The sequence below is a fragment of the Calonectris borealis genome, chromosome 1 (assembly GCF_964195595.1).
Source record: "Calonectris borealis chromosome 1, bCalBor7.hap1.2, whole genome shotgun sequence".
NCBI classification, from domain to species: Eukaryota; Metazoa; Chordata; class Aves; order Procellariiformes; family Procellariidae; genus Calonectris; species Calonectris borealis.
Window position 1 is genome coordinate 51,185,969 of NC_134312.1, and position 17,847 is coordinate 51,203,815.

General features: G+C 40.7%; 1 protein-coding gene across 2 annotated transcripts in view; it reads right to left on the reverse strand.

Moving 5' to 3' along the window:
• TMCC3 (transmembrane and coiled-coil domain family 3) overlaps positions 1 to 17,847 on the reverse strand; it is a 105,374-nt gene that overhangs the window by 38,455 nt on the left and 49,072 nt on the right. Inside the window, exon 1 of one of the 2 annotated variants that reach the window (XM_075151394.1) lies at positions 15,436 to 15,589. The exons of the other annotated variant lie outside the window; for it this stretch is intronic. Coding sequence (XP_075007495.1) covers positions 15,436 to 15,513 — 78 coding nt within the window. The 5' untranslated portion in view covers positions 15,514 to 15,589. Of the gene's footprint in view, positions 1 to 15,435; positions 15,590 to 17,847 lie in introns of those variants that run through there. 2 annotated transcript variants of the gene reach the window in all.

Consider the following 17,847-nt stretch of genomic DNA (forward strand, 5'->3'; position numbering starts at 1 on the left):
CAGCACTGGATGGTACCAGGCACTACCCTTCTAAAATTAAAGCTTCCCCAAATTTAGCAAAGAATAATTACTACAGAAAATAAAGATACTTCTTCATGTGTTGGCTAGTACAATATAGGCGAAAATAAGTTCACTGCCGCTTACACGAAAAATTCAAAAACTCAGTTCAAATACAATACTTCCAAGCAAATTCTAACTCTGTAGCATTAAAACACACTGATACGATGATTTAGTATGTTCAAAATCATCTTGGAATGAGAATTTCTTCCCATTTCCAATTCACTAACCCTACGTTTATTAAAGTATGTATTTATCAGTCCATCAGCCTGTTAGTCACCAAAACAGCAACATCATAAGCAACATACTTGGCCCTACATAGAAACATACAGTGATAAATTTTAAACAAGTATTCAGACTGAGCTATTAAAACTTTGTCTCACTAAACCATGAGGAGTTCACACCCCTAAAATCAGCAAGCTACACTGGATGTAACCAGAGATAAAAATTTCTTCTTAAAAATAGAAATTAAGACTCTATTGCAATGTGCAAGGGATATCAATAAAGTTAATTTAACTCTATGTGACATTTTAAAGCTATCTTACTAGGCAGTCTACAAATTAATTGTAGCCCTTTATTTTCCTAAAATCAGATATAAATGTTAAAAAAAAAACCACAAACCCAAAACAGTATGAGGGTTCTGTTTTACACATAAAATTACTTTCTCCACTTTCAAAATGCAAATTCTAACCCAAGTCTTCACTTAAGATTTCAGTTTCCATATTAACAACTTCAGTACAAGTTAATACAATCAGCATCTGTAATACTGGGATAAGGCTGAACAGCCTTTGTTTTCTCATTGCTAGAGAAAGACAAAGTGAGGGAAAGTGGCAAGATAAGCTATGTGTCTGCAGGAACACGGACCAGTGCTGCAACTCCCTACGTACTGTCAGTCACAAGCAAGCAGGCACAAATACTAACAATACAGTTACACTTAAGGAGTGATGAGCATCTTTCCTTAACTCAGACACTCATTTGAGCCTGTAGATAGAGGAAATTTCTGCCTTTTTTCTCCCAGCTCCCTCCTTTCCCCTATTCTCTTCAAAATGTCCGTTCAGGAATAGCAAAAGCAATTACACACTGAAGTTTATGGGGCACATTCTGGAAAGAAGACATTACAGTTTTGGGAATTCACTGACAGATCATACTGAAGAAGCACTTACAAGGGGAACTAATGCATTCTTACTCTGAAGATTGGAATAAAGGAAATTAGAATATCATCATAAAGACTAAAAGTTTCAAAGGAATTAGGACACAGTGTCATCTGTCTCTGGAAGGCCATGATTTATGCAAGTTAAGTTACGTATTTTCTCAGGCACCCTCTAGTTTGGACCTATCAGAGCCATTGAGTACAAATTCTTGCTTTAATACAACAGCTTGCTTTGTACATGCTCTAATACAACAGCAAGGCCCCAAGATGGTCTTTCCACCTCAAACTTCAGCCTTCTTTGCCCTTCTACCCCTGGCACTATGCTGTACAGGTTCCTTTTTCAGCCACACCTACGTTGCAAAACGAACATGACCGCACTAACACTTGCCAGTGTCTGGGCATAAAGTAGCCTCATATAAACAACATGTAAGAGTGACATTGAAAACTTACCACACAGCACTTCTTGCCAAGATGTGAAGACTCGCTGCATATGCTCAAACACTATACAGCTTTACATCCTAGTCTTAGAAAACTAGATTCCTGCTCCTTAGGGAAGATTCATTTTAATTGGCAGAACCTGCCAAAAAGGTTAAGGTAGACTGAGGTCTGACAGACATATGAGGAATAATAAACTGTCTAATATGTCCTATCATTACATCTTTTGCTGTAGGTTAGGCAAGGCCAAGGTGAACTCCTTACACCAATAGAAAAGTGTACTGGAAAAAAAGAGCTTACCTCAAACCCAAAGTAGTACCGCATACACACAAAGAAACAAGTTCAATCACACTTTCCAATTCCACATTCTAAGAATTCCTACAGAAATTTCTGCCTTGGGCTTTTTAAAAATCGAGTTCTGAATTTCTGAACCTTGTGATGCCTACCTTGCTGAAAGAATGATTTTTTTTTGCATCAGCAACACCTATAACAAGACCATACAAATACTTTACACTGTGAGTGTGTGCTCCCTGTGCCTACCACTAAAAGCTTGCCTCTTTCTGACACGCTGTAAGTTCATAAATGCCTGTTTCCATTAATGAAATTATTATAAATAGCATCTGCAGAAGGCCTAATCCTGCACCACTGAAATTACCCAGTGTTGCTGCTAATTTACCCAAGAGCAGGACACAGCTAATGGGAATGCCCTGGTAGTGGTCTCATCTGCCTGCAGCCTCAAGTCTCCCACAAGACAACAGATGGAAGTCAGTATCAGTCTAATTCCAATTCAATGCACCACTAACAAAGTGCAAAACACTGCCAAACTTAACATTATCAGAAGCACATGCTGCTACCAGAAGTAAAAAGAGCCCTACAGATTTACAGAAGCAATCTTTTACTTTCTTGCAGTAACGATAAGATAAACTTAAGATTACTCTCCTTCTTTCCAAGTCACACATTGGTATTTTTTCACCTTTCTTCCTTTATAAAAAAAAAACAACAACCCTTCCACAATTTCATTCTGGCTTAACTACACAGAGAAAGATAATGCATTTCTGTACAGTACTCATAGCAGGAGCACTCTATAATAATCATAATTGAGCCAAAACAGAGAGAAGAGGGGAAAAGAAAGGTAACATCCTGTACTGCCAAATTTCTGAGCAACCAGAGACCAATGGTTTCTATGCATAATGGCAAAGCTGGCAAAAGACAGAGATTTTTTTTAAAAAAAATAGTTTTCCTAAAACAGTACAGTTATGCATAAGTGAAATGAAGATTCAGTAATATTAAGAATGCACAGCACAAGAGGGAGAGCCAGAAAAGCCTTTTGCTTGTCTGCCCAATAAAAGGAACTTCAAGTACCAGTCAAGAGTAAAGTTGATTTGGCACAGATGCCTAGATATTCAGTACATAAATCTAATTCTAAAATGCATGAAAAATGGTGGAACTTGCATCTTTTCTGCAAGTGCCTGCAAAATCCACTGCTACACAGCTACTTAGAGTGGATTTAGTCTCACCTTTATGCGATTTAGTTTAAGCTTCTAAGCTTCTACCAAATCAACAGAGATCAGACAGATCACTTGCAAAAGCTGTACCCCTCTCAGCTACAGAGGGTGCCCCACATAACTACTGTAAGAGCAGATGCCCAATTTCAAACAGTTACACAGACCTATACAATTTTTGGGGGGAAGAAGCACCTATGGCAGATAGTCTTAAAATCTCTACCTCATGTGGAAAGCTGGAACGTGCATCCACTGCATTTTTGGATCTCCACAAAAAATTCAGAGTTTTGTTTGTTTTGTTTTGTTTTTTTTTTAAAGTCCAGCCAGATGGCTAATGATTCTGAAATATGCATCTTCCCCTCCCCTGTGCACATTGGGAGAAATCATATTCTCTTCAGAGAAGTTAAATGACTCCCATCATTACACAAGGGCTGAGAGCTGCCACAGTAGCCTGAATCCATGTCACCAGAGCCTTAGGCTAACATTGTCACTATTGCTCTAGACTTCATTTCAAAACATAGATACTCTTCAAGCACATCACTGAACTTCAGCCTTCTCTCATGTTAACTGCCACACCGCATAATGGCACAGAGCACAAAGATTACTCTGGTTGACTCTCTCAAGTCCAAACAAGAACAACTGAAACAAGGGCTTGGCTATTTGTTTCAAAACACAAGTGGGTGTATCTTCATTGCAAGAGTACTTCTTCAAGATTAAAGAGCAGTTTGCATATCCAATGTTGCTACAGCGAAATGTACATATTCACTAGTAAATGACAAATCCCACCTAAAGTATGCATGAAAAGTGGCAACATAGGTCAAAACATTTTGTGAAAGAACAATTTGTAAGCTACTGCACTCAAAGCCCAGCTTCCCAAACTTAAGAGTATCATAGCTTCTGGCATCAACAAATCACAAACAAAAGCTTGACACCAAGTTTTATGGATGTCACTAGAGATTCCACTTGATCACTTTCAGCTTGAGCTTTGTCAGTTCATGTCTTATTAATTCTCCTGAATATTTACCTGCAATCCAAGACTTTCCAGTTCATTGGTATAAAGAGAGAAAAAGAGTTCCTTGGAGGCAAAAAAAAGCCACCGAGAAGAAAGCTGTATCTTTTTTCTACATTAAATTTATATTGCAAGACACAACAATGGCCCTCAGGTAGAAATCCATAGAAAGCCAGTTTCATAAATATCATAAATAGAAGATTTGCTCAATAGGATCTCTCTGGGCACTAGAGAGAGAATACCATAGGAGTTAACACTGGAAAGACACAATGGAGTGACCTGATAATGGCACATGTCCTTTACCAGTAGCAGTAAGCATCTAGCTCTTACAGATAGTAATGCTCCTTGGTGCTTCCCAAGACAAATTACTTAGGACCACATCCATGCAGTTTATGGAAATAAAACATGCAAGCGCCAACACAGACCACCTCAGAATTTCTTCATATATCTACTGGCAAACAGAGGAGAAACTCTGATTGTCAAAGATCTTCTCACTGTCTTCACTCTTCTCCTTTTCTTAAATCTTCCTCAGCTCTTATTAAGAAATGCTTTCACTCTCCCTCATCCCCCAGCCTTCCCATGCCTCTGGTTCAAAGGTCTACCAAATCCAATCCACTTAGAATCACAGAATTATTAAGGTTGGAAAAGATCTCTAAGATCATAGAGTCCAACCATCAATTCAACACCACCATGCCCACTAAACCATGTCCCTAAGGACCTCATCTACACATCTTTTAAATACTTCTGCTTGCACAGGACAGGAGGAGCATAATTCTCGTACAGAGCACAAGCCCTCATCAAGGCCAGCAGCACCTGCTTGTGATGATGCTGTATATCAGAAGGGCCTGAGCGGCACCTGTTGCCTGAATTCATGTGTAAAGAAAGGGTTCTACTGCAGAGACCATCACAAAAATCTGTGCAGGACAACAACTTAAGAGTATGGCAAACTCACTGTCAACCTTCTGGACACATTTTAGCACAACAGGAGCCTGGCAGCTACTCAATCAGTCTCCTGCCATTTACTACCTGGCTTTGAAAGAGACTCTTAAGAATATCCCTTTAACTCTTATCTTACAAACAGGCTGTCATCCCTCTTTTGTTCATCAAAACCCAAATTGTGTAATTTGCTCCAACAAAGGACTGGTTACATGTGATAAGATGTAACCGCATTTCTTCCTTAAGATATGGGAGGAGAGGGGATGAACAAATATAACCATTTTTTCTGGACGTATGAGGGAAGGGGGAAGGAAGAAATCAGAAACCTGATGATGTGAAAAGATACTTTGCTGATATGGCAACAAATATCAGGAACAACCATGACACAGAATTGTGTTATACCTGCCAAAACTTCTAGTAAAACAAAGTTTCCTAACATAGTAAGAGCCACACACCCCCATATTATGCACATGCATCAGTAACTGGAGTAATACCAAGTATTGAACCATTTTATTTTATTTTCAAGTTATCTGTGTGGAATCAAGTAGGGAAACAAGAAAACTACACCTGACCTCTGGCATAAATTTTTAGCCTGATTCTAGCCAAATCCAATTTTTCACACTTGCTTCAATACATCACAGATTCTTCTTAGCAGCTTAAGTACAAACAAAAAAAAAAAAGCAAGCCAGATATATAATACAATAAGCGCAGTCAAGTTTATTTTACCAGACCAAAGAGAATGCAAAGGCCTGTGATATAGGATGCATCCTCTTCATAACCCAGTGTATAGAACGTCATTAGTAAACAGTAGAATTGAGGCAGGTATGAGAAGAAAGGGTTCCAGAAGTTGACATTTAACAAAATTTTCCTTCAACATGCCTTTCCTTCAAAATGCCTTAACAAAAAGATGTATCACAGGAGCAATGTACATTTCTTGCTTAACATTTTTACTGTATTAGTCACTCTCACACTAACGATATTTTCTTCCTTTGCTTTTTTTAATGTATGCCCCGCCCTCAACTCCAAGAAGCATTTCTCCTGTACTTTCCTGTTTACTATCATTTTCACATTTGAACTCATGTTTCTTCTAGACTTACATAAGATAATGATAATATATTATTTTATAATAATAAAATAATTATAACATATTGACACTGGTATGACACTATTGACACTGATAATTCAGTGTCCACATACAGCACAAATACCAAAGTGCAGATTCAAAATTTACCACAGATGAAATTCTGTGTCTCTCTTACAGCATCTACAACAGATGAGAGAAGCTTTAGATGCTTCTCTTCAAAAAAAAGGTGAAAAAGAGAGAGACAGAGAGAAAGTGGGAGTGACTCTATTCTGGGCAGAGCATGTGAAGTCTCACCTCTATTCCTCTTTCCATCATGTGTCCCTACTACCTTTACCATTGCCCTGACCATGCCCAGAAGCTGCTGAGAGCTGCTCACACACCCACACACTTCCCACGCCCCTCAGCACTGGAAGAGGGAGTGAGGAAGCTTGGAACTGGGAGGGGTGCAGAATCTGTAAGCACAATATGACCACAGTGTGGGTGAAGGAGCCTCATGCTAGGGTGCTCTTAACAGACTTGGATACAAGAGAGCTCTGAGCAGCTTTGGGAAAGCTGGCAGGGTGAAGGTGGCAACCTGCAACACTGCAGACTGGAGGAGAAGCTGTGAATGACTGCACAGACAAAAGTCTTCTTCGGCCCTCCTTAAGTAAGAAGAGTTCCTCACACCTGATCTAGGCAACTCTCACTCAAGATCTGTTCATTTAGTTTTTCTAACATTAAATGTCTCTTTGAGACTAGTACTGGGTTTGACCCCACTCGGTTCCAAAGCTTCCACCTTTCCTTGCAGCCGTCTGCAGCCTTCAACCAAAGCTTCTTATCTACTGTAATCCAAAACACAGTTGATGACCACTAGAGTCCAACAAACAGCCACTCGTTTGATTCAACTTTATCTCCTAGGAAGTGAGGGTGAAGCAATGAATCTTCAGAAGTCCTTAGCACACTTACAGTACAGTATGCTACTAAGCTGTACTGCCCTGAGTTAGAAAAATGTTAAGAGTCAGTTCTAATTGGTCTGTCAGTTTGATCTTTGGGCGTCACTCACCTGTACAGACATGCTGGTATAAAGCAGCACATTTTCTCCATATTTCTATCATTTTGCATTTGAACAATGAGTACTAGCTTAATTGTAATTTCTGTATTACATGTACTGGAATAACTTGGAATAAAAGGAGGAATGAATGCTGTAAAACCAGAGAAACTTGCTACATCAACTTACCCTAACAAGGCTTCTCTTCCTGTCACAGTAATTCTTGTAGTGTAGCACTGAAAGCCCACTTAGAAATTCACTTAGATTAAAAAAACTAATAACCTACAGACCCCAAAGCACTGACTCCTCACATTTCCTGTAAGCTGTGTTACTTGCTTTTTTGACGGTGGTAGGCAATATCAGGTTTTTCTTAAGAATGGAGGACTTACACTTCCACCAGCTCTGCACAACGCTTTGTCTCACCTTATAAATCAACACCTCCTGCGCACATAAACTACTCCAGAGCATTGCAATCTTCTCTATCTTTAAAACACCAACTTCCACCATAATGCTTCATCTTCAACTGAAAAGCCTTGCTTTAAACACCGGATTAGCAAGTCAATAGAAAAAAAATCTTATTTAATGCTTGAGAAGCCAACGGTGTAGTATCTTGTAAATGTGAGTAGCCTTTTTGAAAGTCATAGTCCTATTAACTTTGATTATGTGTCATGTGATTTTTGTTAGAGTGTTTAATTGTTGCAATCCTTAGATACACACACACACAGGCTGCTCTTTTTGTCACAACCTTTGCCAGGAAACTAAACAGGTTTCCATACATTTTTAGCCAAACCCACTACAAGAGCATTTATTTACAAAACGAAAACAAAGATGAAAACCCACCTACACCGTCCTGGTTTAAGCTAGATGAGACTATAATATGAACTGGAAATAGCATCTACCATCCCGTAAAGAACACTTAATACACAGAGAATTTTCCATAGGGCTGTTCTAATTCATCTTGGATTGGTTCCATAGGCCACTGATGTCAATCAAAAGTTTCCAATGGACTCAGCACTACTTGGATCACATTTTTATTTTAATTCAATAGCACAGTGTTAATTCTTCGCATCCCCACCTAATTTCTTCATCCAGAGCTACTGAAACAAAAGTTTACAAAGGAAGGTAACTGTTACTAAACTGTACACAAATAGGTAAACCAAGGAAAAGGTGCCTACTACAGTAAAGGTTAACCGAGAAGTATTTAGAATTGATACCAAATATTTTATATCAAAGGTCCATTAAAGTACATCATAGTCTTAGTGTCCAACACACATGTAATTAAGAAAATATCAGTAGCAGTGGTTTCCATAACTTCTGCACTCTGGAATTTTATCCAGTTACAACACCTAAACAGAACAATAAGGAAGTGCGCCACCTCTCAATATTATTAAGCTTTTCTGGAATTTTTTTGGGAAAAAAAGAGCCTCATTTCAGCTTTCTATAGTAACAGTATCACAGCTCACAATTTGTAGATATTCTTTATACCTCAGCCAGTAGAGACATCCCTCCACTCTCATCCTTGTCCCTAAATTAAAGCTTAGGTTATGTACGATGATATAAAAAACTGCCTTAGAGGAGTTCTCACTTGCTGAGCGTCTGAAAAAGGTTAGCTGCACATCTACAAGCCATCCCAGTTGCATACCAGGTCCCATATGTCAAGGCTTTAAAACAGCAGGTTTATTTTTGCCTTTGCATATTAATCTTCCACTCGCCTTTCAGACTAAGGGAAAAACGAAAACTTTCAATAGTAAAGATATTTGCAACCCTCATTAGCAATAGTGCAAATACTCTTTAGCAAAGTTGTTCTATCTGGATACAGAAATGAAAAGCGAGAATTACATTCCACCATTCCCCAACGCTACATAGAAACTCGTCTCCCACACAAGTGTTTCCCAAAACCACAATCATTGTGGGGGTGCACACTTGTTAATGGTGCCAAAACAACTAAAACTGGACAATGGGCAGTGGCAATCTTTTTAGCCTGGTGTCGCGGTTTAACCTGGCAGGCAGCCAAATACCACGCAGCCGCTCACTCACTCCCCCCACCCCCAGCGGGACGGGGAGAGAATCGGAAGGGTAAGAGTGAGAGAAAACTCGTGGGTTGAGATAAAGACAGTTTAATAGAACAGGGAAAAAAAAGGAAAATAATAATAATGATAAAATATACAAAATTAGTGATGCACAATGCAATTGCTCACCACCCGCGCTGACCGATAACCAAGTAGTGATCGGTACTTCCTGGATCACGCCTACCCTTCATATACTGAGCATGACGTCACATGGTATGGAATACCCCATTAGCCAGCTGGGCTGGCTGTCCTGATTATGTTCCCTCCCATCTTGTGTACCTAGCTCAGTCAGTAGGCACGGGAGCTGTCCTTGGACTAGGAGGGAACTTAGCAACAACTGAAAACATCAGTGTGTTATCAACATTCTCCTCGTACTAAATCCAAAACACAGCACTAGGAAGAAATTTAACCCTATCCCAGCCGAAACCAGGACACCTGGACAACGTTAGACGTCAAATCCAGCCAAAACCTTAAAGGCTCAGCCTCTATGCAGACATTGTGCCAGGTGATACCTAGTTAAAGCCTTATCTATGGAGATGATGACAATAAGCAAGCTAGGGATCTAGAGCTGTTGGCACCCCTCTACATCACCATTGGCAACCTGACAGAAGGACAATTACATGTCCATCAAAAAGAAAGCAAACCAGAAGGTTGGTGATTTTCCCCCAGTGATCGTTTTTCTTAATATACCTAACACTTAAAAAGGTGATAATAGATGCCCCAGTCCTGCAAGCAATACTGCAATAAGGATGAATCAAAAGCACAGCAAACGAAAGGAGACATTGTACAATCTTCAGAGACATGAATTTTCCAGGTGGAGATGAAGGACTATGAAAGGTCTTAAGTATAAAACTTTGAAACCTAGAAATCAGTTTAAACCTTGAAAAGAACGTGCATCCCCACTTCTACTTACTGTTTAAAACTGCCTTTTTGGGTTAGAAGGAAGAAGATGGATTGGGTGAAAATACAACCTTTATGGCTTACAACTCTACCAAAGAGGTTCACCTTGCAGGATCAGGGGAGCACAGCAATACTATACTAAGCTGTACAGCAACAATTTCCCCCCTTTTTTTGTTTGACAACAACAAGTTACACCTAACATTGACCTTTAGCTTTTAGATCTATTTAATCCCAAAACTCAAAGTATACCAAAAAAAGGTATTAGCTTTGTAAACTTCCTAACATTCCTTTCTGGCACTAGCAAAAAAATTAAGAAGTTACAGTGTTCCAAACAGTTCTATAATGACAGAATAATCAAAACATGATTACTTTTTTACATGAACAAACCAGGCTTTTCTTCAGTTCTAACCAGCTAATCTGTCTTTCTGGGTTCACATTACAATTGTGGCTTCCCTGTCTTATTCCCAATACTCCTGCATCATGCAGCCTACTCTTTGACAGGTTTCACACATTTCTAGATACACCGTGGATTTAAAACCAATGCTTGGAGGTCTTAACAATATTCTGTCTCATCAAATTATCTTCATCTCGTGTCAAAACATGAGGGAACTGTGGGAAAAGTGTGCGTAAGTTCTTCGAGCACAAAATATCTGGAGGTTTGGTTACAAGTCACAAAAGCCCAGAACAAGCATTTCTTCTATAGCAATCTTTGCATTTAAAGGAATACCAGGAGATTAAATCTCCCTTTCTCCTAAAACCGTGGGTGGGGTGTTTTTTTTTCATTTTGTTTGTTTTGTTGGGTTTTTTTTGTTTGGGCTTTTTTTTTTTTTTTACATTTCTAATCCTTCTAGGTCTCTTTATGTTATTTAATCTAAACGTACTAAAGCTTTTAAGAAATAAAGGGAATCCAAGGACAGATGATGAAAGTGATTAGAGGCTTAGAAAGACTTCCATATGAGGAGAGATTATTAAAAAGGCTGCCTCGCTCATAGACAAGACGAATGGGAGGGATCATAAGAAAGACATGAAAAATGAGAAGAGACATTCCACAGAATGTTCTTTCATCACTAGAAAGCAAGTGGATTTCTGTATTCTTTTTTAACGTAAGCCTTTTTTTGTGTGTGTGTGATCACGTAAGAATCAGTTCATCCACAAAACACTGATTCTATTGCCAGTCTCACTAAGGCTGAAAGCACAAGAAGATTGAAATTAAGATTCTCTATTTGTTAATAAATAAATGACATCTGTTCCAGGTAAGTTTTTTTGTTTTTAAATAACGGGAACATTCTGAACATTTCAAATATAAGTCTACCACTAATAAGAGAAAGTTCTGAATGGGCTCCAATGTGCAAGAAATTACGTAATTAGAACTTCCTGCCTCTCTCTCTCTAAAGCATCTGGTACTTGTTAAAAGCAGGACGTATCACTGCATAGACTTCTGATGGGATGCAGTAAAGGAACTCACATGTTTTAGTTGTACTAGAAAAGGATTTTTCTCCTACAAAGCCATACATATAAATTTATAATCCTGATGAAATGTGGAGGATCATTGTACTGTAAGGGGTAAGAGATCACGAGTGAAGAGCAATGCCCTGATCAGCAGCAAAAAAAATTGTGTACACAGGTTTCTGAGGTCTAAATAGGACAACCTGGTGAGCATTCAGACACGACAGCTTCAATAGGGCTTGAAAGGCAGTCCTGACACAATGCTGTAGAAGCAAAAGACAACACAATGAGGCATAAGTTAGCATAGCCAAGCTAGTCTGAGCATCAGGAACATTACTATTGCAATTGCATAGACCTCTGCATGGACTTACTACCTAAGAAGCACAGTGTAGCCAGAATCTGAGCACCTCTAGTCTCCCACAGTACTCACTGCAGAAACAAGTCCCTGAAGAAAGCACCATGACGCTCTTTAGCTGTCCTGCAAGCTACATTCCAGCAAGAACAGCACTTGCTGCATGACAGCTAAAAATGCAACCCTTGTTCGCAAATCTTGTCCTACTTCATGGCTTAGGTCCTGATTTTGATCAGTTTTTGAAGTGTTGCAGGAATCGACTAGTAGCAGATGTGAAGCACAGTGAAGCTGCAGCAACTAGCATTAGCAGAGGTGAACTGAAACATTTTGCACAGCTGTATTGTCCACATTCATTCCACCTGTGCCACCCGAGCAAGCTGCAGTAATCCAGATTATAGTGACCAGATACCGTTGACAAGGAAAGGCAGGAAAAGTCTCCTGCAAGGGCAGGTACCCTTCTTAAAGCTGGGGATGCATGATTTACCAGAACCAAGGTAACCACACGACCAATCTATACCCGCCAAATAATACCAAAACTGTAAGGCACTGATACCATTACACTACAAGCAATAGTAATTTTATGCCCCACTCTATGCTGCCACGCACAGCATAGCTTGGCTGTCTTGTGACTCGTCCAAGGAAGAGAACAGGAATCCAGCCTCTCCCTCAAAATACTTGGCCTCCTTAGGCAGCAATGACTCCCCCCATGTTAAGAATGACTCAGCTGTTCTTCATTAAAGTGTCTTCTCTCTTTCAGGCACTGGGAATTTTGCACAAAATGTGACATATGGTTCATTGGAGGGTTGTTAGCAGAGCCCAGGATAGCTTATACTTCAAATGGTCTCACAGAAGAAGGTATTGAAGAGACCTGTTGACTTACACTGAAGGAGCTTTTTAGCTGCAGCAGGAATTTTAAAATCCTTTTCCCCTCAGATCCTACCATTTACAAACTCAGAAGGCTATATTCACAATAAGTTGTTCTAGCACTTCTTCAAACTGAATTTGGCGATGCCTTCCTATCATATAAACAGCTGCAATTTTGGAACAGTCTTCCTACCTGTCCATAGAGAAAGCTTCACTTTCTCGTAAGAAAAATCCTTAGATGAGCTTGAAAGACACAGGCAGTAACCTATAATGCTGGAGAAGTCCTTCAAAACCTGCCTACCCAAAAACTGGACTCAGTAGCCTATGTTATACAGACTATGAGATCCAATAACTACTTTGACACCTCTCTTTCCCCCAGGCTTTATTAAATGTATATCACCCTGCTTACTATACACTGTCCCTACCCTGCTGACAAAACCAACTCCAAGACTTTCTTCACACAAGCAAGTCTCCCTAGTTTGTTCAGGTTCTCAGAGTGTCCTCCCATCAGCTCTGTATTGCTGTGTTCATGCCCTGCGTTGCTTTTTTCCATGAATGTTTGGGAATGGCAGCTTTAACTCCAGCTGCTCTGATGCTTTTTATTCAGTCTCTAAAGAAAAACAGCATCCTGCTTTCTTGCTTCTTTCCTACATAATACCACCAGTTGTTGCTGCTCCAGTGCCTCACCATTTCCATTCCCCTGGTTAAAGCAGTAAGAGGAATGTTGAAGTTATCCAGGCAATTTACCCAGGAAAAATTCCTATTTGTCTGGAATAAGCACAAACGGATTTAATGCAAGCTCTTGCCATCATCTGGAACATACAACCTGCAACCTGCTGCTATCACCTCTAGCAATTCTATTACAAGTTCTGTGATATCTGACACAACTTGTAAAGCCTAAACCCTTGAGCAATGCAATTACATACAACTCTACAAACTTGTTACAGAGTTATATTTCCAGTTCTCATGGTCCCAGGAAAGGAAGGAGAGGATAATCCTGATGAAAAGAAACCCAAAGTCAGACAAAAGCCCAATGCTTTCACAAAACTGTCTTAAGCATGAGATTTTTTTTATTTTTCAATACACAAGTACAATACACAACCTGAATGTTAGCCATGATACTTTATGCTTCTAAGCAGATCAACTACACTATAGAGCGGAGGCTTCAGGTTTAACTCTTAAACGTACCAAAAATAATCCTTGAAGGTATGCAAGTTTCTTCCATAGCCACAGTAAGCTAGGTAGCACATTATTCTTACAGCAAGAACAATGAAGAAAAACTACTTAGTTCAACTTGCAAAGAGAAAAAGAAAGAAAATACATAAAATTTTTAAGTGGGTTATGACTAGCACATGCACCCGGCTTACGGTATGAAAAGCATTGTAGACTCCCCAGTAGTAAAAGAACAGTGTATAGGGTTACCTATTTTTAAAACATTTCATTATGCAGCAACAATCTGAAGCACACCTTCTCCTTTCCAGCACTATCAATTAATGGTCTGGAGGGATGGAAAGAACCACAAATGTGCAGTACAGGAAAAAATACAAAACAAAACAGAGAAAACCCAAGCACCCTCCCCCCAAAAAACAGTCTTCCTTCACAAATAGCTAATCCCTACACTTCAAACTGTAAAGCTCATTTATTGACATATGCAGGATCTCATCTTAGCATAGAAAACAGAATTTCTGCTGATATCCCAAGACAGCTAGGCCAACCTTCTTTTTCTTCACGTCTTTCTGCAGTGCACGGGAAGAAAGAGCCATTTGTTTTACACCTGTTTGAGCTGAGCATTTAGGTAAGAATTTGAAATCTGTGCATAAACTAGAGAGCCAACTGCCTTCATCAGCGTGACATTCACCACAAAGGCTACTAAATATATGAAAGGATCACGAGCCTTGCCTATACATAGTTATAATATATTGTACGAACAAACCATCAAAACAGTAAGATAAAGAAACATGAACTTCCCAGCAGACCATAAGAAAAACTATCCCATAAAGCCATATGTCATGGATATACGGTATATTCTTTCTTTATCCCTAGCACACACAGATACACCTTTTCTGTCGATCTCCATCCCTGCCACAGCCCTTTCATAAGTAACTTCAGGAAGGGAACCGTAATCATTCTCTGCTGCTAGATACAATCACCTGATCCACAGTTTATTAAACAGAGACCTTGAGAAACAGGACCAAAACCAGATACCCACCAGTGTGATCTAGACACAGAGTCACTTCATTAAATCATCAGCGCTGTTGACTTTGGTGAGTAAGTTCTCTATTGCTCTCGCCTCCAACTAGTTTCTATTGTGGATACATCTTGAACACCGGTTTCTGTTATGTCAACAACCAGTTTCATTTCATTTTCTTATACCAAAGAGTATTTAGAGTAGGAATATGAAAAAAGTACAGATAAAAAAACTTTCCTTTAGCTCGACAACGTAGCAAACACGGAGACCTCTTGGGGAACACGCTGCAGGTTGGTGGTTGCCCCTCAGAGCTCGGTACCCAGGCCCACCTGGCAGCCCCACCACCCTCACCTCCCCGGGCCGTCTGCTTCTAAGGGTGGCCCCGACAGCCCTTTCCCTGCCCTCACACGCCTTACCCGCGTCTTGCGGCGCCGGTGTCGCTCCGGGTCCGAGTACGTCCTATCCACGGCCAGCGCCGTGTCGCTGCCGGGCATGTTGCCCCGCCGCCTTCCTCCTTCCCCTCAGCGGTGCCCGCCAAAAGCCCGCGGACAGGTAGGGGTCCCGTCAACGGCCGCCCAACCGCCAGCCCAACGGCCGCGGTACTAAGGGGGCTCAGGGCTGCCGCCGCGGTGCGGGAGGGCCGGGCACGCCCCTCCGGGCGTGCCCGGCCCTCCCGCACCGCGGCGGCAGCCGCTCCGCTTCTCCTCAGTCGGCACACCCGGATTAACCCCTCAGCGCTCCGGCTCCCGCCCCAAGGGGCGAGGCGGGCGTCGGCCGCGCGTTGTGGCGCCTAACGGTCGGGTCGTGAGGGGGTGTCGGGTCTGTGGTGTTCCCCCCGCCCCCCTTCGAAAAAAGGAGGACGCCTGAGGGGAGAAGAGGGTGGGAGCGAGCTTTAGCTAGGGGGAGTGAGCCATAAATCGCTTTTTTTTTTTTTTATTTTGAAGGCCGGCGCTTCTGAGGGGGCAGCAGGAGGTGGGGCAAGGATGATCTCCCAGAGTTATAGCTGGACGGAGGGGTGACAGTCCCATTCCTCCTGCTGACAACCGCTGGTTTGGTTCAGGCTTTTCGCTAAAGCTCTTGGAGGGAGTTACCATCAAGCGGCCATCTCGACTTCTGTTAAAAGAAATCTAGACCCTGTGGCTACAGCGAAACCTCACAAAACATAGCAAATCCTAAAGGTTCAGAAGACCAAAGGGGATAGAAAGGAAGAAACCAGAAGTATCAAGTATGTTGTGGTTTTGGGGCAGACTCACTTGTAAAGTTTTGACTGTTTGCGGTAGCATAAGGCACCCTGGACACAGCTGAGTGCTGCTGCTGGAAAGCCCTTGATACCTAGAGATTTCCACAATAAACTTGTTATAAAAATTCTATCAAACTAACTAAATAACCAGGGTCTGCATTTTCCAAAGTGGTCAGTGGAGCACGGCAACCGATTCAGTCCCCATTTCTGCACACTACAAGTATGAGATAAATCCTTCAGTGTCCTAGCACAGGGGAGCTTCAAAACATACTTGTGAACACCCAAGGAAAACTTGTTTTCCAGGGCATGCGTATGCCAATGTACTTAAATTCCTGAGAGTTGAGCAGAGTTCCTGACTGATTTTTGCATTTATCTTCAGAACACCTATTCTGAGGAATGCATTTAAATCAGTAACACTTAAAACATTTTAAACTACTGAAAAGTGGAAGTAGAATACTGTTTTTATAACCACTGTTTTTATAAGTTGTACAGGGGATGTACTTTTTTCTTTTCTGGAATAAGTAGAATAGTTGGGTTACCACTTCTACCTTGTTGCACAAAGTAAATCTGGAGTTCCTTCAGACTGACTCCCTTGCAACAACAGCAGGACTTCACCTTTTAGGTTCAGTTGTTATTACGATGCTCATGCATGAGTCACACTGCTTTTCTTCTCTAGTTAGAGACAGCAACAGTCCCAAGGCATGTGCGTATATAAACATACAGAAATCAACACAGCTAACTATCCTAGGGGGGGCTTGCAGCTTTTAAAAAAATATTTCTCTGACACCATTGACATTTTTTATTGGAATCTTATGTTCTGAGATAACACTACTATCAGAGGTTAATTATCTTACACAATGGTCTCCTTGGTGTTTTCACGTAATGAGGGCTTCAAAAATGAAAGACCTGAAATTCCAAAGTAAAAATAAATCCTAGACCTCACCTTCTTGGCAGGTGTTTCTTCAACTCTAACACTAGTTTTTACAAAGTTATCCCAAATTAAATAGTGAGTGGTTTTACTAAGGGAAGCATTATTTGCCCAATGCAGTATTCAAAGTAACGAAACTAACACAGGATGGCACACAGGCTTGCCATCCTTCCTGTACTTCTTACGCAGCTGAACGAGACAGCTGAAGTTGGAAGGCTGCTGGGAAAAAGCTTTAAAATAGGAATTGGATTTCTTCAGTACTTCAGCTCAGACATGAAAGTTAATTCATGACTCAAAATGTGCCAGAGGGTGGGGAACTCTGGAGGTAAAGGTCAGTAAGAAATTAAACAGGCAAATGTTGTGGGTTTGGGGTTTTCACTGAAGTCATAATTGCACATTTCCAAAGGGGACTGTGCAGTTTCCAGCACCTAGGATGAAACATCCTTACTTCCTCAGAAACTTTTGGGAGGTTTTTTTAAGCCTTGCCAGATGTAGTTGATCAAAGCATAGAGAGGGTAAGTAGTTGGAAAAGGGGCACATAAAAGGCTTCAACTGCTTGGCTCTTTAGTAATACAAGGCTTGTTATAAATCATAGTTTATTCAAAAGTTTAAGAGTTTTATTTAAATATCAGCTTTATTTAAATAATACCAGCAGACTAG